Here is a 22422-nt window from a genome sequence, read left to right on the forward strand (position 1 = left end):
TGTCCGCACTTGGGGCTCTCCCCGCGCCCGGCCCGGCCCTCGGTGCAGTCGGGAAGCCACGCCGGCTGGGGTCGGTGTGCGCAAAACCCTGCACTCCTTGTGGACAACTGTACCACTCGCCAGCCCGGAGGGGCAGCGGCTCGGGCAGGTGCATGGTTCCCGCGGTGGTTGGGCGGGGTGGGCGCTCGCCCGGGCGGCCCCTGAGGACGGAGTTCCCCCGGGGCTGGCCGGGTTCTCGCCGCCCTGCGCGGGCGCTGGGACACCGCGGCCGTGACGTCAGGCCCGGGACTGCCCGTTGCCATGAGACGGCCGGTTTGCGATCCCGTCGGTTGCGCGGGCGCCGAGTGTACACAGAAACGGCAGAAACGGACCCCGTCGGCGGCACAGGCGCCGCCGCGGCCGCGCCTTCCGCGGATTCCCACGACACCTGGGCTCAGAGGGGTCCCAGGCCGCGGCGAGAGCCATGAGCCAGCGGCAAGTGTTTAACGGTAGGGCCGGGGGCGAGCAGTGCCCCGACGGGCGGGCGGCGAGTGGCGGGCGGCGGGCCACGGCGCCCCCGCCGCTCCACAGGGTCTCTCTTCTGCAGTGTTCGAGCAGTACCAGAAAGCCCGCGTCCAGTTCGTGCAGATGGTAGCGGAGCTGGCGAACAAACCGCAGAACATCGAGATCCTGCAGAACGCGGGTGAGCTCTCGCCCTGATCCCCACGGCTCGGTGTCCCAGCCTCGCCTGGCCCTTTGGACCCCGGGCACCCCCTGCGCCTCTGGCCTCGCCTCCCCCGCGTTCCCAAAGCTCCACCTTGTCCCCGCTTCCGGCCGTCCGGCTCCCCCGCAGGCTGAGCTTTTGCGGGAGCCGCGGGATGGGGACGCGAGGACCGCGACTTAAGTTCCTCACCCCCCTCCAACCCGCAAAGGCGGAATCATAGGGATGAAGCCCCCAGACTGGTGAGAGGGGCCCAGTGTTCCCGATTTCCATCTTCACTGAAGTCTGGCGAGTGTCAGGTTGAAAGTCAAGGCTGCACGAATTGCCTGGAAGTCATTTTACGTAAATGAGAATCTACCCTAATCAGACCCATTTTATCCGGGTGCCAGTGCGCGTCACCCTGCCTTTGATCACCTTTTGAATTCTTCACAGCAAAGGAATTCCAGAGTGTTTTGCACACTATTTCTCGTCTTGCATTAATGGAAGAAGGATATGCTTGAATCTTTTCCAAGAAATTTAAAAGTAGTTAAAAACCTGGCTTTGCCTAAATCCTTATGGTAACTCTCACTCCACTCTTCAGTCCGAACTCTTGGAGAAGAGAAAGGGATTTTCTTATCTGTGAACATAAACGGACAGAGACAATAATGGTTTTCTTTGTTTGATTAAGGATGATTCTGATACCGTCTGAACTGTAAGGTAGCATTTTATTACTGCTCTGTCATAAGAAGCCTTCAGTTTACAGAGTGTCGTGTTTAAAACTAATTTAGATTAACACAGAAAATAAAATTAAGAATATTGACAGTGCAAGAATATTTGAAGAGGATGTTTACTATATTTACTTTTTTTTTTTTTTGAGGGGAATTTCGACTGTTCTTATGTGGTAATTTCTTTCGTCACTGGGGTTTTGGTGTTTATTTCTCCAGTGTTTTCACTGGTGTATGTGTGAGTGGGGATGTTTAGCGAGGAGAAAGTGTATTTTATAGCCTCTAAAAAAGCTTTCCAGTTTGCAGTTGGACATAACTGTAGATTCACAAGCAGTTGTAAGAAATAATACAGAGGGATCCCAGGTACTCTTTATTCAGTGTCCCCCCTACCCCCAGCAGTGACAGCTTGCAAAAGTGTTGGATAATATCACAGCTGGGATGCTATTAATAAAAACTCATGGGTCTTATGTAGGTTTCCCTGCAGCTTTGTGCTTGTTTTGTCCAACACAATTTTATGCCACATGTTTCACTCCCTCCACAGTCAAGAGGCAGCACACTTTCATCATCACAAGGAGCCCTTGTACTGTCCTTTTATAACCACACCCACCTGCTGTCCCCAAGCCTGGCTGTTCTCTATTTCTAAAATGTCAATTCAAAATTGATCATTTTATTCTGTAATTGTTTCTTGTGGATGAATTCTCTCCTCCCCCCCCCCCCCCTGTAAATGTGTGGTATGTACAGAGAGTACTGGCCTCACAGTGTTTCAGATATACAGGTTAGATTTATTAGAGCACATCACATTTTTAAAATGCAGTTAATATTTAAATGTTTTCCCTGAGTCCTACTCAATGGCCTTTGTCAATACACACAAACATTAGCTTTCTGGGCAATATGTATAATGACAAATTGAAACCTTATTTTTTAAATGGTAAAATAATTGATATTTCAAAATTTTAATGCAGAAATATTGAAGTATACACAACACTTATGATATAGGAGTACCAGTTTTAGCAGAATAGGGGCAGGTTACCTTTTCCATGAGAATACAATGTAGAGTATACCATGGAATTTAAGGCTAAGTGATCATAATAGTTTAAATTACTGATGACATTTTACACTTATATTCTGGCTTATGAAAGAATGAAATGCAAAATGAATATGACTGTTTTAAAATTATTTGCACTCTGACTGCTATCTTAATGCATGCTAAGATTTTCCTTTTCCTGAATAACTTAATTTATTTTATAGTATCTAGGCTCAATTCAAGCGTTCCTTTAGTAATTTTTAATATAATATCCTTGAATTGAATATTCCACTATATTTTTCCTTTTAATTAAAAAGCAACCTGTAAGCTTTGTTATGAAGACTTTTCTTTACTAATAGTCATTAACTTATAACCATTCAATTGGCTTATTCTTTTTTAAAATTTACCATGGACTTCAGCTTTTTTCTGGTAAGTGTCCTCATTTTGTTAGCATACAATACAAAAGCCCTGAACTCTTGACTTATTGTTTCTTCTTCCCCACCTGCTCCATTTACTGTGTAAGTAAATGCATATCATAGATTTAAGATAATGTGAAAAGTATTTTCCATCTAGACATCATGATCAAAGCAATAATTCCCTTGCTAAGAATTTTTGAGCTCATTTTTTGAGAAAGGAATATTAAAGGTAAATATTGTCAATAGAATTTTTTCATGTTAAAGTTCTGATCTTTTCCATTGTGCTCTTGATGTGCTAATGAGAGAATTTGTCTTATTAAATATGTCCAAAGTAATTAACAAAGCAAACGAAGTGTTGCAAGATCTCTTCTTCAGAGTATTTAGAAAAGAACGAGTTTGATTTCTAATCAAAATTGTTATCAGACACACTGTGTACCGTGTTTATAACCTGTAGGTTTTTTTTTTAAATTGAGCTTTTAGTCCTTTTAAATCAGTAAAATACTTATAAAACATTAAAAAGTTAATGTTTGTTATTAAATCTTTTGTGAACCCTCAAACCATGTATGTTTGAGCCATTACATCTTGCAACTATTTAAAAATGAATTTTGATGCTTCCCCTCTCTGAATAATCAGTAACACATGACTGTAATCGTAGAGATAATAATTGTAGCTTCTACCAATTGTAAATGTTCAGCAATTGGAGCTGGTTGGTTAGTTATAAAATACAAGAAGCATTTTGTGGAATATTGGAATACCAGGCCACTCTTAGGTCTATTTAGGAGGTCTTCTGAAATAATCTAACAAAAGCTCCAAGAAAGCTATTTTTAAACTGCTTAGCTACATAAACTTCTTCTGAGCCTACTATTTATACCTGTGGGGTAAAGTTTTAAAAATGTTATTCTATGATACTTTATATATAACTATAGTAACATAGTAAATAAAACATGGCAAATCAGTAGTTTTGCACATTTTCAGAAGAATAGGAATAAAGAAGTTTAGATAATGGCTTGAATATGTATGTGTGCAGAAAGCTAATTTGCAATTTAGGGCAATTTAGTGAGTTCAGAATTCAAGAAGGTAAGTGATATATGTTGTTGGCATAAAATGATTTTACATCACATGTATCTGGAGCAGAGTGAAAGTCTTCAGATAAACTAGTAGCTTAATGTGCTGTGGGAAGGAAGAGCCCTTAGTAAGCATGTATAATGTATTTAAAACTCTCTTGGTGTACATATATGTGCCGTGTTTCTCTTACAAAACCTGCGGTCTCAAAGGGTATTGAAACTGAAAGGAAAATTGCAAAATGACTTCGAAAACTGTAACCTTTCATGCTATTTAAGTTTGACATATTTTGTTGATATAAAAGGAGTCTTACAGTTGTGAATGTGGAGGCTAATTAACTCAAAACATTGACCTTTTTTAAAAGATAGGGATAGAGAGATTTGTTACATATGCTTAAGTGGAAAATACACCAGAAAGCTACAGAAGTTCTGAACTTGTATGCACCTAACAATGTGTCCTACAAATGATAGAGTTTTCAGAATTTTGTGTTCCCAACCACTGTTTCTACATGTGCTTTTATTTTATTTTTTTAAAAGATTTATTTGTTGTGGCCAGTGTTGTAGCATAGTGTTGTAGTGCCGTTTTAATATTTTAAAACTTTACCTCACAGCCTGTGACTTAGGCACCTATATGAGCAGTTCAAGATCTAGCTGCTCCACTTCCAACCCAGCTCTCTGCTAATGCGCCTGGGAGATGGAAGATGGCCCGAATGCTCAGGCCCCTGTCCCTCACGTGAGAGACAAATTTGGAATTCCTGGTTCCTGACTGTGGCCTTGCTCAGCCCCAGTAGTTGCAGCCATTTGGTGAGGGAACCAGTGGATGGAAGATATCTCTGTCTTTCTGTGTCTCTCACACCCTCTCTCTCTGTAATTCTGCCTTTTAAATACATAAAAATAAATCTTAAAAAAAAAACTGAATAAGGGCTAAGATCTAATTGTTTTTTAAGAAAAAAAATGGATAATTAAAAAAATTCAAGTTACAGATGATCCCATAAGAAGGTGGGGCTTAAAAATGGCAACTTTTGGAGCCAGTGCTGTGGCATAGCAGGTAAAGCTGCCACCTGCAGTGCCGGCATCCCATATCAGCACTAGTTCGAGTCTTGGCTGCTCCATTTCCGATCCAGCTATCTGCTATGGCCTGGGAAAGCAGTAGAAGATGGCTCAAGTCCTTGGGCCCTGGCACTCACATGGCAGACCTGGAAGAAGCTCCTGGCTCCTGGCTCTTGGCTTCAGATTGGCACAGCTCCAGCCATTGCAGCCAAGTGGAGAATGAACCAGTGGATGGAAGATCCACCCCCGCCCCGGCCTCTCCTTCTCTCTCTATGTAACTTTTTCAAATAAATAAATAAACCTTAAAGAAAAGGCAACTTTTGTGGATTCAATTTTAATGTTACAGGTTAAATTTTTGATTTTTTTCCCAAAAGCTTTAGAAAAGTTGCTTAAGTATACCTTAATTCCACTTCACAGCTGAAGGTTGCTTTGGGGCCTTTGCCCTTCTGCCTGGAAATTTTTCTTTTACTTCTTTGCCTAAGTAGTTTCCATTCATTATTTTTTATTTACATATTTGAGAAGCAGAGAGAGAGAGAGAGAGAGAGAGAGAGAGAGAGAACATACTTCCATCTACTGATTCAGCCTCCCAGTGACCTCCAATGGCTAGAGACAGACCAGACAGAATTCAGGAGCCAGGAACTCAGTGCAAGTCTCCCATGTGGGTGGCAGGGATCCAACCACTTGAGCCATTACCTGCAACCTTCCAGAGTGTGTAATAGCAGGAAACTAGAATCAGAAACAGAGCAGGGACTCAAACCCAGTCTCTCCATTCTGATAAAAAATGTGGGTGTTGTAACTGCCAGGCTATGGCTCCTTACAGTAAGTTAATTGTCTTGATTTATGCTGCCCTTGTTCCCATTATTTCTTTCTTACCACAACTGTATTTAGTTTTTGTTTCTCCTTCTCTAACTTTAAATTCCATGCCTACCACAATGTTTAGCGAAGAGTAGATATTCAAGATGTTTAAATAAAATGAAGAAACAACAAGTTGTTTATCTAAGTGCACATCTTTTTAAAAAAAATTATTTGAAAGAATTTTTGAGAGAGAGGAGGAGAGATCTTCCATTCACTGGTTCACTCCCCAGATAGCCACAATGGCCAGGGCTGAGTCATGCCAAAACCAGGGGCCAGGAGTTTCATCCAGTCTCCTATGTGGGCAGCAGGGGTTCAAACATCCTTTGGTGCCATCCTTTGATGCTTTTCTCAGGCCATAGGCAGGGAGCTGGATCAGAAGTGGAGCAGCTGGGACTTAACTGGCTTTCATATGGGATGCTGGCCTTGTAGGCAGCAGCTTAACCTGTTACACCACAACAGCAGTTCTGTAAGTGTACATCTTTTAAAAAAGTTAGATATGACTCAGGCCTTTCTTAGACATAAAGAGTGTTGGATAATTGTCCTCACCACAAAGTGAGTTAGTGACCAAACTGGAACTAGAACCTCCTTGTTAGTTTCTGCTTTCTCTTGTGTTCTTTCTGCTTTACCTTATAGAAATTAGTAAAGTATTTCTAGATGATTCTAGGAATTCCTAATAAATCTTGATGTTAACTGGTGAAACAATAGGTTTTTTTTTTTTTTTTTTTTAGATTTGTTTATTTGAAAGGCATAGTTACAGAGAGGCAGAGAGAGAGAGAGGTTTTCCATCCACTGTTTCACTCCTCAAATAGCCACAATAGCCAGAGCTGGGCCAGGCTGAAGCCAGGAGCCAGGAGCTTCTTCCATGTCTCCCACACAGGTGCAGGGGCCCGAGGGCTTGGGCCATCTTCTACTGCTTTCCTAGGCCATAATAGAGAGTTGGATCTGAAGTGGAGCAGCCAGGACTGGAACTGGCACTCATATGGGATGGAGGCACTGCAGGCAGCAATCTTACATGCAACACCACAGTGTTGACCCCAGGCCCCATCTGTTTAGGTCTTTTAAAAGTATTTATTTACTTATTTATTTATTGAAAGACAGAGGGAGAGAGAGAGAGAGAGAGAGAGAGATCTTCCATCTTCCCAAATAGCTACAATGGCCAGGACTGGGCCAGGCCAAAGCCAGGAGCCTAGAACTCCATCTGGGTCTCCCACATGGGTGGCAGGGGCCCAAGTACTTAGGCCATCTTCAGCTGCCTTCACAGGCACATTAGCAGGAAGCTGGATCAAAAGTGGAGCAGCCATGGCTCAAAATGTTACTCCAGTCTGGGATGCTGGTGTCAGAAATGTTGGTTTAACCTAGTGTGCCACAGCACCAGCCCCCATTCAGGTCTCTGAGAACCAGTGGCTGTCCAACAATTGTGAAACTCAATGGCTCTTGAGGTCTCCTTGTGGACCATCATGGCAGTTGGAGTGGAGGCCAGATATGGAGAACTAACCTTAACTGAAAAATTCCTGGCGGTCAAAGGGTCTGGGAGTAGTATTTAGGGGTTAGCTGGATTCAGAGTCTCGAGGACCTTTTAGATCTCCTCTAACTCCCGAGAAAAGTCTTTCCAAACAAAGAGCACTTGAAAAGCATCCAAAAGTCTGCAATGCATTGGAAGTTGAGGAGCAAGGTAGTACTTCAGAGAGAGCTGTGGGACTGAGGTCCTGTCTGGATCAAGGAGAGTTTAGAGCCCAGGGCAGTCAGCTGCCTCATGAGTCCATGATGCCCTGGGCCTTTGAGATGAACTAGAGCACAGTGAAGGGGGAGGTACTCCATAAATGTGCTTTCCACTTAATCGTGCTTTTATTTTATTTCTTTTTAAAGATTTCTTTATTTATTCAAATGTCAGAGTTACACAGAGAGAGGAGAGGCAGAGAGAGAGAGAGGGTTTTCATTCGATGGTTCACTCCCCAACCAGCCGCAACAGCCGGAGCTGCGCCAATCTGAAGCCAGGAACCAGGAGCCTCTTCCAGGTCTCCCACATGGGTTCAGGGGCCCAAGGACTTGAGCCATCTTCTACTGCTTTCCCAGGATATAGCAGAGAGCTGGATTGGAAGTGGAGCAGCCAGGTCTCGAACCGGCACCCACATGGGATGCCAGCACTTCAGGCCAGGGCGTTAAGCCGGCCCCTCATCGTGCTTTGTGTGAAGTGCTTTTCCTGTTCACTGGAAGCAGAATTCAGGACTTCAACTGAGTAGTTGTGCTGGCCCTAGGAGAAACTCAGGGCTACATTTTTTAAAAAATTTTCTTGCATTGCAGAGGATGGCCTGTGGGAATACAGGTCTGACTGCCCTAATATCCAAAGTGAAATACTGGTTTTGCCATATACTTCATGTTTTCTATCTTAAGATAGAAATGGCTCTACTTTAAATTTATTGTATATTTGACTCTCTTAAAACTCTAGCTGAAGGCCAGCGCCGTGGCTCACTTGGCTAATCCTCCACCTGTGGAGCCGGCACCCCGGGCTCTAGTCCCGGTTGGGGCGCCGGATTCTGTCCCAGTTGCTCCTCTTCCAGGCCAGCTCTCTGCTGTGGCCCAGGAGGGCAGCGGAGAATGGCCCAAGAGCTTGGGTCCCTGCACCCTCATGGGAGACCAGGAAGAAGCACCTGGCTCCTGGCTTCGGATCAGTGCAGTGCCAGCCATACTGGCCATTAGGGGAGTGAACCAATGGAAGGAAGACCTTTCCCTCTGTCTCTCTCTCTCACTGTCTAACTCTGCCTGACAAAACAAAACAAAACAAAAAACAAAACACAAAACAAAACAAAAAAACACCTCTAGCTGAAAACAAATATTTGTGTGCATGTGTACACATGTGTCTCCTCCAGAGGAAATGGGATGCTGGCATCACCAATCGTGACTTTAACACCTGCACCACAATGCCGACCTCCAGGCGGAATGATTTCCACCCACTCTTGTAAATATTTCAAGTCCTATTTGAACAAATTAGAATCACTATTTTAATGTATGCATGGATATTAGATTATATTAGTTCTTCAGTTCGTTTTATTTATTTGAAAGGCAGAGCAACAGAGAAAGAGAGGGACAGAGACAGAGAGGGACAGAGACAGAGATCTTATCTGTTGGTTCACCCTGGAAATGATCCAACAGCCAGGGCTCTTCCAAGCTGAAGCCAGGGACTCCATCTTGGTCTCGCACATTAGTGGCAGAGATTTAACTGCTCGAGCCATCCATCATCGGCTGCCTCCCAAGGTGCATTGGGACGAAGTTGAATTGGGAGTAGAGGCAGAGAGGTGGTACTCAATCCCAGAAACTCCAGTATGGGATGTGTGGGTTTAGGCAGTGGTTTAACTAACTGCAGCACAATACCTGCCTAAGTTTTTCATAGTCTTTGTATAGACTTAGTATAATAATATGCCTCTTAAAAAACTGAAGTTTTTTTTAAATAGACATTTAAGTTTTCCCACTTTCTTTTAATCTGTCATTGAAGACATTGTCTATCTTCTTAGTTTTTTAAATATAAAGATACACTTGCCTATTCAACATTTTTTTTTTTTTTTGCCAGGCAGAGTTAGAGAGTGAGAGAGAGAGAGAGAGAGAGAGAGAGAGAGAAAGGTCTTCCTTTTTCCATTGGTTCACCCCCAAGTGGCTGCTACGGCCGGCGCGTTGCGCCGATCTGAAGTCAGGAGCCAGGTGCTTCCTCCTGGTCTCCCGTGTGGGTGCAGGGCCCCAAGTACTTGGGCCATCCTCCACTGCCTTCCCGGGCCACAACAGAGAGCTGGACTGGAAGAGGAGCAGCCGGGACTAGAACTTGGTGCCCATATGGGATGCCGGCGCCGCAGGTGGAGGATTAGCCAAGTGAGCCACGGCGCCGGCCCTGAAAATAGATTTTTTTGAACCGTATTTCTTCTGAATGTTTTCTCTTCAGATTTTATCCAGGAAACTTCTCGGGGCAGATAATTCTTTGAGTACTGTCCTAGTTCCTCTTTGTGCTGCCCATTTATAGATCGTGCAGTCTTCCACAGACAGACAGATGTGATAGGAATACTGTAAAAGAGAAAACACAATAGAAAAGAAAGACCAATTCAAAATTTGTGCCTCTCTAAACTTTCCAATGAAAATGGAATTATATCTATGTGGAATGATTTTAGGTGAGTGAGCAGTTTATTGTTTATTATTTTTTGAGACCTAATCTTACTAGTTTCTTATTCTTTTTTTTAAAAGATTTATTTATTTATTTGAAAGTCAGAGTTACAGAGAAGGAAAGCCAGAGGCAGAGAGAGTGAGATATCTTCCATCTGCTGGTTCACTTCCCAAATGGCTGCAATGTCCAGGCTGGGCCAGGCCAAAGCCAGGAGCCACAGCGTTGGCCCCAGATTTGTCCTTAAACGTTATTTTTTCACTGGACTCGGATTTTAGAAGCAGCAGTGCTCAGAGAAGACAGCCTCCGTCTCTTGACAGGCAGCTCCTGGCATTTTTCTCTGGTCTCCTCTGTTCTCTCAGCCAAAAGTTCCGCACATCCTGCAGCCTCTTCCTCAGTGGTCTTAGTCCAGGTGTCTCGGAACAACAGGCCTGGGTTTGTGCTGCAGGACACTTGCAGTAACGAGGCGCTGAACCGGGGCTGCCCTGGTCCTGGGTTCCTTACCTTCTCTGTTCAAGTCTGCAGATTCTCCCGACTCTTTAGGACTCTAGGCCACGAAGCATTGTACTTTCGGTCAGTCTAGGAATTAATCTCTCTCTCTCTCTCTCTCTCTCTCTCTCTCTCTCTCAACAATATCCAAGTTCAGGACACTCACATTGCAGCCCCGACACGGATTGGCACGTTCTCTCTGCAGCCCGCCTTAGTCTATAACAGGCCCGCGTGTCCTGAGCGGCAGGCGGACCCGGCAGAGGGTCAAGCCCCCTTGCTTCATGGGAAACCTGCCTTGTGCCCCCTACCACGGATTTGGACCGCATCACTCTTCCATTCTTCAGCTGCAACGTCTGTGGCCGTGCACTTCCCGTTAAATGCACGAGATCCTCTGGCAGCCAGTGGCTGGGAAAGGGAGACTCAAGCTTCACCTTGAGGCCGCCGGTGGCCCGTGAGGTGCCGGGAAGGAGAGGCCCGACTTCCGGGGTGGGCAGGCGCCTGGTTTAGCGGAAGTGTGAGGGAACAAAAATCAACGTCAGTCAAAAATAAATGTCAGCTTTGTTCACTCTAAAGGAGCTAAGAGTGGTTGACGCCATGTGAGAGAAAGCCGGGTGAGTCCAGAGTTTTAGCTGATGTTTCAGTGTGGCCAGCGTTGGTGTCCAGCAAAGAGAACCACGGAACGGCTTTTGGGGTGGCAGAAACCCTCTGCTGACGCCTTTCCCCGTCGCTACCCTGAAGGTGGGGAAGAAGGTAACACCACTGCCCAGTGTGATCCCAGGGACTCTTCAGCAGTCTCACTCCAGAGCAGGACAGAACGGAGAGAGGTGGAAGTCTGAACACACTCCCGTTCTCCGGGCCATCACCTGGGAGGAATCCTGGTCCTGTTCTACAAGTGCCTGTCAGGTTAGTGTTTGGATAGCTTCAGTCCACTTGGCTGGTTGAGCCTTGCTGCTGGCCTGGATACAGTGCTGTGTGCGATTTTTGCTAATCACTTTGAAGAGTTTTCCCTTGGCATTCCCTTTAACTCTCCAGAGCAGACGGAGGGGACGGAGGGAACGACTTCTTTGAGGTTATCTTTCGTTATCTTTAGTGACTTTTAGTTACTGCGAGATGAGCACACGCCTGGTTTAGCAGAAGTGTAAGGGAACAATTTAAATGGCCCGTTTGAGTTCCTTAAAGCTTTATGAGTTTATGGTTAACAGTATGTGTTATCCATATATTTTGACTTCTTATTCCAAAAAAAATGCATTTGAACACAATGTCATCCACTTTGTTTTTATTCTAACTAATTTACCTGAAAGTAGAGAAAATGCACATTAATTTTCACAGTTGGTTCATTCAACATTGAGGAAACATGTGTTGAGTATCCAAGGGCCACATGAATGCTTTGATGCTGATCCTGATACTGATCATGCAAAAAGAACAGAATGGTCTCTGCCCTTGAGGAGCTTATTTGCTAATGTGGAGAAATGTAAATATTTATTTGAAGGGCACCAAACTCAAGATTTGGGAATGAGGGGTGGTGGGCCAGGAGAACATACAGGAGGAGGTGGTGGTGCATGTGTTACATTTCCTAGAAGTGAGCTGGAGGGAACTACATTCAGGCGGAGAGAACATGACATGTAAAGGCACAGACACAGGAGAAAGGTGTCATGGATGGAACAGCCAGTGTTTCAGTGTGGCTGGAGCTGGGAGTAGCAGGGCAATGCAGGGGAGAGCTGGTTGTGGCTGCAGAAGGAAGCCGGCCAGATTACGAAGGACTTGATGTGAAGTTAGGGCTTCTCCTGAAACTGGCGGAGAACCATTGAGGATTTTAATCAGGGGAATGATTGGATCCATTTAGAAAGATGATGTTAACAACAGTGTGGAGAAAAGATTGGAGGAGGTTAAAACTGGGTCAGGAAGCCTGAGTGTTCATTTTTATTGCAGCAATTATGCTGGATAAGAGACAGTAAAGAGGTAAAGTCTGTAGGACAAGGGGTGGGGTTAGAAGAGATGAGTGTGCCGACTCCCAGGCTTCTAACTTCTTGGACACAGAGAGTCATTAACAGAGAAAGAGATATGGCAGTGTCACTGTTTCACAAAGTTGAGATTGAAGTGCGCTTGGGGTAGCCCCATGTCAGTGACTATGATAAGTAGTTTGAATGTAGGAAGCTGGAGGTCAGAAGAGAAACCTTACCTGGAAAAAATGGTCTGAACATGTGGAACTTGCAAGTTCATTTGCAAATGATCCTAACAGCTTATTTCACGTTTCCTCATGTAACTATAAACCTGTAAGTTCCAGTCATTTTATCTGGCGTATAATGTAAGTTGAACTTAACATAAATTTTGTGATCTATATTTTCACTCAGTTTGAAAACTCACAGACAATAGTGGCTGTGATATTGTCAAGAGTCAGCTGTACTGGAAAAAAAATGAGTGAAATTTTGATTTAACACAGTAATCGCAGAAGGCAAGTATGGTAGTGTTAATATTAGAATAATGTGAATTCAATGGATTATAGCATTTAGGATTCAGTCCAAACCTGGCACATAGGCCAGTTTTCATCAGTAGGTGGGCTGTGAGTGACAGCAGGGAGGAGAAACTGGAGAGGTAGACTCTGAAGCTAGAAAGAGTAAATCCTACTTCAGAGGACTGAAGTGAAGGTGAAATGGGTCAACATCTGTACATTTCTTAGGGAAGTTCCTGACAGGTGGGAAACATAGCAGATAAACATTTGTTAAATAAAGAACTACATTCGTAATGAGCTTCTTTGCCTTCAAGCAGAGTTGCTGGCTGCCCAGTCAGTCCTTTACTCACAGACTGAATTACCACTGATCACCCAACAGCTTAAATCGTGATCGACTTTATAATTGTGACAGTGAAAAAGCATTTCACAGAAAACAAGGCAAATAGATATGCAATGCTAAAATTTGTGATTTCCTTATCAAATGTGGAATCGTGGCCAGAGGATACAATCAATGAAGCCCAACAAGGCCTGAAAATTCTTACTCTGAAAAAGGCAAGGGAGGAACACAGCTATGTTCAAGTGAAAACATTGGTATGTTCCTACCAATGAAGGAAGTAAGAACATGTTATATACAGTTCATGGGTTTTGTGAAACTTGCTTCAGTAAAAATATGGTCATATGAATGGAAGAATCCTTGTAGAACTAGAAATGTAAAATTCTGTTTGAGTAAGGCTGATAAGTGTGATTACAATCAGGCTGTAGCAGAAGAACAGGCAATGCTGAAAGTAGCAGTCAAGTGGGTGGTAGTTTCCTTGCCAAGACCGCGGTGCTTAAATAAGGGCCAGCTGTATATTCAGAATCTGCTAGGTAACTTGAGAAATAGGAAAGTTTAAAATACAAGCTCTGTTCTAGAGATGTTTATTACGTTACTGAGGACATAAGGGCATTTATTCACATAAAACAAACCAGAGAACCACATAGCACGCTGTCAAGGATGGCTGCCATGTTTGCACAACTTCACGGGTGCAGTTTACATCACGATCCATAGGAATGACATCTCCTTGATTTGTGCAGTGCACAGCCAGCATAGCCATACATGGCAGACTTGCGGTTTTTCAGTCTTCATTTTAATTTATTCACTTCCCTGAGAGTAAGTGTGGCAAACTTCCAAGCTTCCCAATGGCTTCCCATTCCACTTAGAATAATATCACAAGATCTTCATGTGGCCCACAGCCAATTTGATCTGGCCCTTAACCAACCTTTCTGGGTTTATCTCTTGCCACATCAGCCCTCTCACTTTATGTCTCAGGCCAGTATAAATTTATTGAGGTTTCTTCCTCAGTTTGCAACAAGCATCTGTTGTCCAAACCAGAAACATGGGAGTATTCCTGATTCCTCCCTCTCGGTAATAATCAGTTTGTCTTCTAAATATCTCCTTAGACCATTCACTTCTTCCCTTCTCTTTGGTCAGTACCATTCTCTCCAGGCTCTCTTCATATCTGGCTCGGTTCCTACATCAGCTCCCTGTGTGGTCTGCCAGCCTCCAGCCTTTGCCCTGGTCACCCTTCCTCCCCACTGTAATCAGTGCTCCTTCTTTACAAACTGCAGGTTTGATCTGCTCACTGCACTGACACTAATGCTCAAATAAAGTTCAGAATACTAGAAACAGCTTCCTGGGCACCTCAGGACTGTTATCTCTGCAAATCTCATTGTCTCCTGCCTCCCTGCGTGCAGTCCAGTCACACTGCCGTCTTGTCATGTCAAATGCTTTTCGCTTCCGAGCTTTGTATACATTCCTTCTGGTTGGAATACTCTCCAATCCTTCCCCTCTCTACCTGCTCCAGTATTTTCAACAGGCACCCAGCCTGAGAGCCTTCAGACATTGGATGTCACTTCTGTGCTCCTCAAAGCCCAAGTTCAATGTTTGATTGTGGATTTGCCGAGACCCGCTACGTCTGCGTTACATACATTGTGTGTTGGGGTTATCTCTCACAGTCCTTTTATGAATTGCTTAAGGTCAAAGACCATTGTGGTCAACATTTTGTAGATTCTTAATAGATATATTTCATGAGTGAAGTATTCACTCTACACTAATTCTAAAATATGTGGTTAAAAAAGACTCTATGTGGGACTGTGAAATTTATATTTCTGCATTACAATAGAAAGTATTTATTAATGGGACATTTGCTAATAATGTGTTAATAAAAACATAGTCAACTTAAGAGACTGATTACCTTAGTACTTTAATTTTGCAAGACCTTGAGTCATTTTATTTATTTATTTGATGGTGCTTGCTTTGTCCCAAGTAACCTTCTAAGCATTTTAGAAATTTTAACTTTTCATTCTCACAACCTGATGTTTAGCCCTAGTATTTGTCACCATTTTAAACATGAAGAAACTAGAGCATAGAGGTGTTAAGTAACCTTGCTGAGGACCTACAGCTAGGAAGTGGCAGAGCCCAGATTCCAGACCAGTCAGCCTCCCTCTAGATTCTAGATTCAGTAACTACCTCATCTGTTGCCTCTCAACATAGGGAGTAATGTACCAAGGACAGCAAGATTCTCCTTCTATTTTTTTAAAATTTACTTATGTATTTGAAAGGCAGAGTTACAGAGAAGCAGAGGCAGAGAGAGAGAGAGGTCTTCCATCTGCTGGTTCACTCCCTAGACGGCCGCAACCACCAGAGCTGCGCCGACCCGAAGCCAGGAGCCAGGAGCTTCTTCTGGGTCTCCCATGTGGGTGCAGGGGCCCAAAGACTTGGGCCATCTTCTACTGCTTTCACAAGCCAATAGCACAGAGCTGGATCAGAAGTGGGGCAGCTGGGACATGAACCAATGCCCATGTGGGATGCTGGCACTGCAGATGGCAGCTTTACCTGCTGTACCACAGTGCCAGCTTCCCTCCTTCTATTTTAAAACAGGAATATATTATGTTCTCATTGGACACCAAACAATGCCTGAAGAGTCACCAATGAATCCTTCGCAGTGTAACAGTTATGCAAAAATCACTTCTTCGAAACTGTGGATAACAGGAGTTTCATAGTTAATGGTCACCTACAATGAGCTTTAAACAAAAAAAACATAATGTTGGAATTCAAATTTTTAAAGTTTTATAAAATTAAAATCAACAAATATTTAATGTATTTTGTGGATTTATATTAATTTACTTTAAATAGAATTGGAAGGATAAAACAAGTGGCAGAAATCATTCTAAGTCCAAAAAACAAAGAAGGACATCGAAGGACACTATCAAGGGAGTGTAAAGACAGCCCACAGAGTGGGAGAAAATGTTTGCGAAGCACAGGTCTGCTAAGAGATTGACATTCAGAATGTGAAAACAATTCCCATAACTCAGCAACAACAATGAAACAATCCAATTCAAAAATGAGCAAAGGACTTGAATATATTTCTCCATAGAAGATATACAAATGGCCAATAAGCACATGATAAGATGCTCAATATCACTACTCATTAAGGAAATGCAAGTAAAACCACAGTGAGACACCACTTAACACTCAGGGTGGCTGTCATGAAGAAATGAAACCAAATCAAAAGTGAATGTTAGTGAAGATGTGGAGAAACTGGAACATTTGTACTTTGCTGGTGGGACTGGAAAACTGAAAAACAGCTTGACAGTTCCTGAAAAAGTTGAACATGGGGGTTGGTATTTGGCATGGCAGCTAAGATGCCCATTCAGATGCCCATGTCCCACATCAAGAGTACCTGGATTCTAGGGGGCCAGCACCGTGGCTCACTTGGTTAATCCTCCACCTGCAGAGCCGGCATCCCATATGGGTGCCAGGTTCTAGTCCCGGTTGCTCCTCTTCCAGTCCAGTTCTCTGCTGTGGTCGGGAAGGCAGTGGAGGATGGCCCAAGTGCTTGGGCCCCTGCACCCGCATGGAAGATGGGGAGGAAGCACCTGGCTCCTGGCTTCAGATCGGCGCAACGCCAGCTGTAGCGGCCATTTTGGGGGTGAACCAACAGAAGGAAGACCTCTCTCTCTGTCTCTCTCACTATCTAACTCTATCTGTCAATAAAATTTTAAAAAATTGAAGAAAAAAAAGAGTACCTGGATTCTATACCTGACTTTGGCTCCAGATTCCAGCTTCCTGTTAAGGTGAATTCTGAAAGGCAGCAGTGACAGTCTCAAGTAATTGGGTTCCTGCCTGCCGCATGGAAGACCACTACTGAGTTCCTAACTATCAGCTTTGGCTGGGCTAGGCCAGGCCTCTTTGGGCATTTAGGGAGTGAACCAGCAGATGGGAGTTCTAGGGCTCTTTCTCTTTCTCTCTGCTTCTCAATATTTTTTAAAAAGCTAAACGTATAATTACCATTTGATCTAGCAGCTCTACTCTCTAGGCATATACTCCAATGAACTGAAAGTTAGGGACTCAAATGGGGACATGTGCAACTGTGTTCATAGCATTATTCATACTAGCCTAATTGCAGGAAAAAAGCCACTTATGTCCATAAGCAGATGAATAAACAAAACACAATACATACAAATAATGGAGTATTATTCAGATTTGGATACATGCCAGAACCTGGATGAGCCCTGGAAGTGTGCTCGTGAAATCACCCAGGCAGGAAAGGACAAACATCACATGACTCCACTTAAATGTGGTACTTAGAACAGGCAAGAACACAGAGACATGAAACAGAACACAAATGACTGGGGACTGAGAGTAGGGAAATGGGGAATCGTTGTTTATCATTTAATGGTGGTTTACGTTTCTGTCAGGCATGCTGAGAAAGTTCTGGAAATAGTGGTGTGATGGTTGCCCCACATTCTACATGCACTTAATGCTCCTGAATTATACATTTACAAATAGTAACAATGATAAGCATTATATATATATATATATGTATATATATACCACAATAAAAAAATAAAAATTTAAAAACACAACAGGGGGGGCCAGTGTTGTGGCATAACAGGTTGAGCTGCCATTTATGATGCCAGCATCCCATGTCAGAGCACTGGTTCAAGTCCCGGCTGTTCCACTTCCAATCCAGTTCCCTGCAGATGTGCCTGGGAAAGCAATGGAAGATGGCCTAAGTGCTTGGGGTACTGCCACCCATGTGAGAGACCTGGGTGGAGTTCCTGGCTCAGCCCTGGCTGCTGCAGCCATTTGGGGAGTGAATCAGTGGATGGAAGATCTCTCGCTCTCTGTCTCTTCCTCTCTCTGTCACTTTGCTTTTCAAATCAAAAAAAGCAGGTGAGAGGGTGATTTGGGCAATAAGATTAAATAGATTAAAAGTCCAGTTTGCACTCATTTTTATTTTATATATTAAATTCTACTTAATTTTATTTATCTGAAGGGGGGAGAGAGAGAAAGCGAGGATATCTTCCATCCACTGGTTCACTCCTCAAATGCCCTACAAGCTGAAGTCAGGAGCCAGGAACCCCATCAGGGTCTCCCACGTGGGTGGCTGGGGTGGCAGAGTTCCAAGCACTTGAGTCGTCATCCACTGCCTTCCCAGGATGCCTATCAGCAGGAAGCTGGATGGGAAGCAAAGGTGGGACTCGATCCCAGGCACTATGATACAAGCTGTGGGTGTTCCAAGCAGCAGCTCAACCTGCTATGCTGCAGTGCCTGCCCCAGATATTTGTTTTCAAATATACAAAGCTGAGATTTGTAAATATCTTTGTAAAAAACAACAGATTGTGGTTATACGTTATAATATGACTGTAATATGAAAATGAATGGACTTTTTTGTCATGGGAAATGTTTGACGATTTCTATATGCCATTGGCAAGAAAATTAGTGATTTGGCCTACATTGTATTATAAGGAATTAAGTGAAAGAGTTGTAATTATTTAAAGGTTATAACATAATCTTCTCTACCAGATTATTAGTTCTTAACAGTAGGTACTGCCTTAACTCATATGTATTCCTGTTTCTTGCTACTTGCTTAGCCTATTTTTTAAAAAGATTTATTTATTTATTTGAAAGTCAGAGTTACACACAGACTGAAGGAGAGGCAGAGAGAGAGAGAGAGAGAGAGAGAGAGAGGTGTCTTCCATCTGCTGGTTCACTCCCCAGTTGGCCGCAATGGCTGGAGCTGCACCCATCTGAAGCCAGGAGCCAAGAGCTTCTTCTGGTCTCCCACGTGGGTAAAGGGGCTCAAGGACGTGGGCCATCTTCTACTGCTTTCCTAGGCCATAGCAGAGAGCTGGATCAGAAGTGGAGCAGCTGGGATATGAATCAGCACCCATATAGGATACTGGCACTGCAGGCAGCGGCTTTACCTGCTATGCCACAGTGCCGGCCCCAGCCTATTTTTTAAAAAGATTTATTTTATTTATTTGAAAGGCAAGAGTTACAGAGAGAGAGAGAGGGAGAGACAGAGAGAGAAAGAGAGATCTTCCATTTGCTGGTTCACTCCCCAAATGGCTGCAATGGCCAGAGCTGGGCCAATCCAAAGCTAGGAGCCAAGAGCCTCTTCTAGGTCTCCCACATGGGTGGCAGGGGCCCAAGCACTTGGGCCATCCTCCTATGCCTTCCCAGGTGCACTAGCAGGGAGCTGGATTGGAAGTGGAGCATCCTGGACTTGAACCAGGGCCCACTGGGAAGCTGGTATTGTAGCTGGTGGCTTAACTCATTACGCCACAATGCCAGCTCCAACCCTAATCTATTTTTTGAATGAATGTGGACAGGATCAGTGAGATGACTTGTTTGTTTCTTTTGCATAAGTGTACTACAATGTAATGATTAGAAGTGGCATTTCCGATATGGCACCAGAACAAGAAAAGTTGAAAAGCTATAATCTGTTGGCATGTGTTGGAGGGGTTGGGCATTGTAAAGATTTATCCTTAAGACAAATTTCAGAAATATTTCACATAATCTCATTGGTTTTTATAAAATGGAATCATCTTCTAGATATTGAGTACAAATCTATGAATGATTATTTTTAATATTGGATGTAATGTTAGGCGGTACATAATGAGTACCCAATAATAGCAGTAGCTCCTCACTGGAGGTCTTGTTTATCAGATGCTGTAGCCACATTCAGACTTGTAATTTACTGACTGAAATTTACTCACCCAAGATCTCTGGATTCCTAATGGACAGGCAGATAAACGAAACATGTTGCCTTATTTTCTCTCCTTCCCTCCCTCCCATCTTTCCTTCCTTCCTTCCTTCTCCCTGCCTTTCATACTTCCTTCTGTCCATCATCATTTTTATGCCACTCCTCTTGATCTTTAGCTGTATTTTTAAGACAAACCTGAAATTAGAATAACAGTCACCATGGCTACTCCGTGTAAATGCTAGAAGCAAGTCCTTTTAGAGAAAGAGAAGCACCTATGTACTGATGGGTGTGAGGCACTAAAAGGCAATTCAAGAACTATGAATTTGAGGCAGTATTTTTGGGAGTTTATTTTCTTCTCCAATAAAAATGAACATATTCAGGGTAATTTATTGAATAAGGTTATTCAAAGCTGACAGTAGTTTTTATTTTTACAAGTTTGCAAATTTTTTTATTTTTCAAAAAATTGTAACGTTGTCTGAACTAATGAATGTGGGGAAACTGTGATAGGGCAGAAGCATTAACATAGAAGCCTGACTGATATTGGATATGTGAAGAGAAGGAAAGGAATTGAGTCGTTTTATTGGCCTTATATTTCATGAACCAGATGCAGTGGAAAAATGGAGAAAACATATAAAGAAGTATAAAATGAAGAAAAATATGGGGCCGGTGCCGCTGCTCACTAGGCTAATCCTCCGCCTTGCGGCGCCGGCACACCGAGTTCTAGTCCCGGTCGGGGCGCCGGATTCTGTCCCAGTTGTCCCTCTTCCAGGCCAGCTCTCTGCTGTGGCCAGGGAGTGCAGTGGAGGATGGCCCAAGTGCTTGGGCCCTGCACCCCATGGGAGACCAGGAGAAGCACCTGGCTCCTGCCTTCGGATCAGCGCGGTGCGCCAGCTGCAGCGCGCCGGCCGCGGCGGCCATTGGAGGATGAACCAACGGCAAAGGAAGACCTTTCTCTCTGTCTCTCTCTCTCTCACTGTCCACTCTGCCACTCTGCCTGTCAAAAATAAAAAAATAAAAATATGAAGAATAAAATATTCAAGGAAGAATTTACATTATATTTACATATAATATCAAGAAAAGATAAAATGGAGAAAAGATATAAATATGTAACAATGAGTATATGAACTAGTAAAACATGTTTTTAAGGTGTAAAATATTTTACTTCTAAACTGTAAACTGAGATTCCCCAAATTGGGAGACTTGTGATAGGTTGGCTAAATACTATAATGATAATTAAATACCATCACCCCAGATAAATCACCTCACTTTAAAAATCCTTAAATATACATGCTCAAAGTCTATGGATTTACTTTAAAAATAATCCAATTGAATAACCCGGTATGGATTGATTTCTCAGTTATATTTAAAAAGACAATAAAATACTACCTTCACATAAGTGCATCAAGTAGGCAAAGAAAAGGAAATACCAGAAAAATCTGGAAAAAATTGCATGAAATACATGTGATTCTTTGAAAACTATTTTAAGCATACTTTATATTTTTTGCCTCATGAGTGAATTTATAATGAAAAATTATATATGTTGACACATTTATTTTTTCTTTTTTGAGTCTGACTCCTTTTAGTTAAAATGATGCATACTGGCCAGCACCGCGGCTCACTAGGCTAATCCTCCGCCTTGCGGCGCCGGCACATTGGGTTCTAGTCCCGGTCGGGGCGCCGGATTCTGTCCTGGTTGCCCCTCTTCCAGGCCAGCTCTCTGCTGTGGCCAGGGAGTGCAGTGGAGGATGGCTCAAGTCCTTGGGCCCTGCACCCCATGGGAGACCAGGATAAGTACCTGGCTCCTGCCATCGGATCAGTGCGGTGCGCCGGCCGCAGCGCGCTGGCCGTGGCGGCCATTGGAGGGTGAACCAACGGCAAAGGAAGACCTTTCTGTCTGTCTCTCTCTCTCACTGTCCACTCTGCCTGTCAAAAAAATAAAAAAAAAATTTAAAAAAAATAAAATGATGCATACTTATAATAAAATGTCAAATAACACTCAACAACAGGGATGACAAAACACCTCAATTCCCAAGTGGGTAGAGGGCTTGGATAGGCATTTCTCCAAAGAAGATGCACAAATGGCCAATAAGGCACATGAAAAAATGGTCAACATCATTGGTGCTAGGGAAATGCAATCAAAATCACGTGAGATACCACTTTATACTCCTTTGTATGGCTATGACCTAAAAAACTGGAAAATAACAAATGCTGGTGAGCATGTGAAAAAATTGAAATCCTTATACTTTGCTGGTGACAAACAAAAAATGATGCAGCTGTTCTAAGTGGTTCTCAGATGGTAATGGTTATACAATATTATGAATGCACTTAATACCACAGCAATGGACACTTCAAAATGGTTAAATAGAAATTTTTATAGTTTATATTTACCATTTACATTTTTATATTTATATGAAAGGTAGAGTCACAGAGAGGCAGAGGCAGAGAGAGAGAGAAAGAGTTCTTTCATCTGCTGGCCCACTCCGTAGATGGCCATAATGT

General features: G+C 43.4%; 1 protein-coding gene across 3 annotated transcripts in view; it reads left to right on the forward strand.

Annotated features, from left to right (window-relative positions):
• The first annotated feature begins 310 nt into the window (after positions 1-310).
• SPAG6 (sperm associated antigen 6) overlaps positions 311-22422 on the forward strand; it is a 78344-nt gene continuing 56232 nt past the window's right edge. For 2 of the 3 annotated variants that reach the window (XM_051820697.2, XM_051820696.2), the window contains exons 1-2: positions 311-488; positions 587-682. In XM_051820697.2, coding sequence (XP_051676657.1) covers positions 464-488; positions 587-682 — 121 coding nt within the window. In that variant the 5' untranslated portion in view covers positions 311-463. The remainder of the gene's footprint in view (positions 489-586; positions 683-22422) is intronic. The other variant, XM_051820695.2, reaches the window with a different exon arrangement.

Source organism: Oryctolagus cuniculus, chromosome 13 (genome assembly GCF_964237555.1).
Source record: "Oryctolagus cuniculus chromosome 13, mOryCun1.1, whole genome shotgun sequence".
Taxonomy (NCBI): Eukaryota; Metazoa; Chordata; class Mammalia; order Lagomorpha; family Leporidae; genus Oryctolagus; species Oryctolagus cuniculus.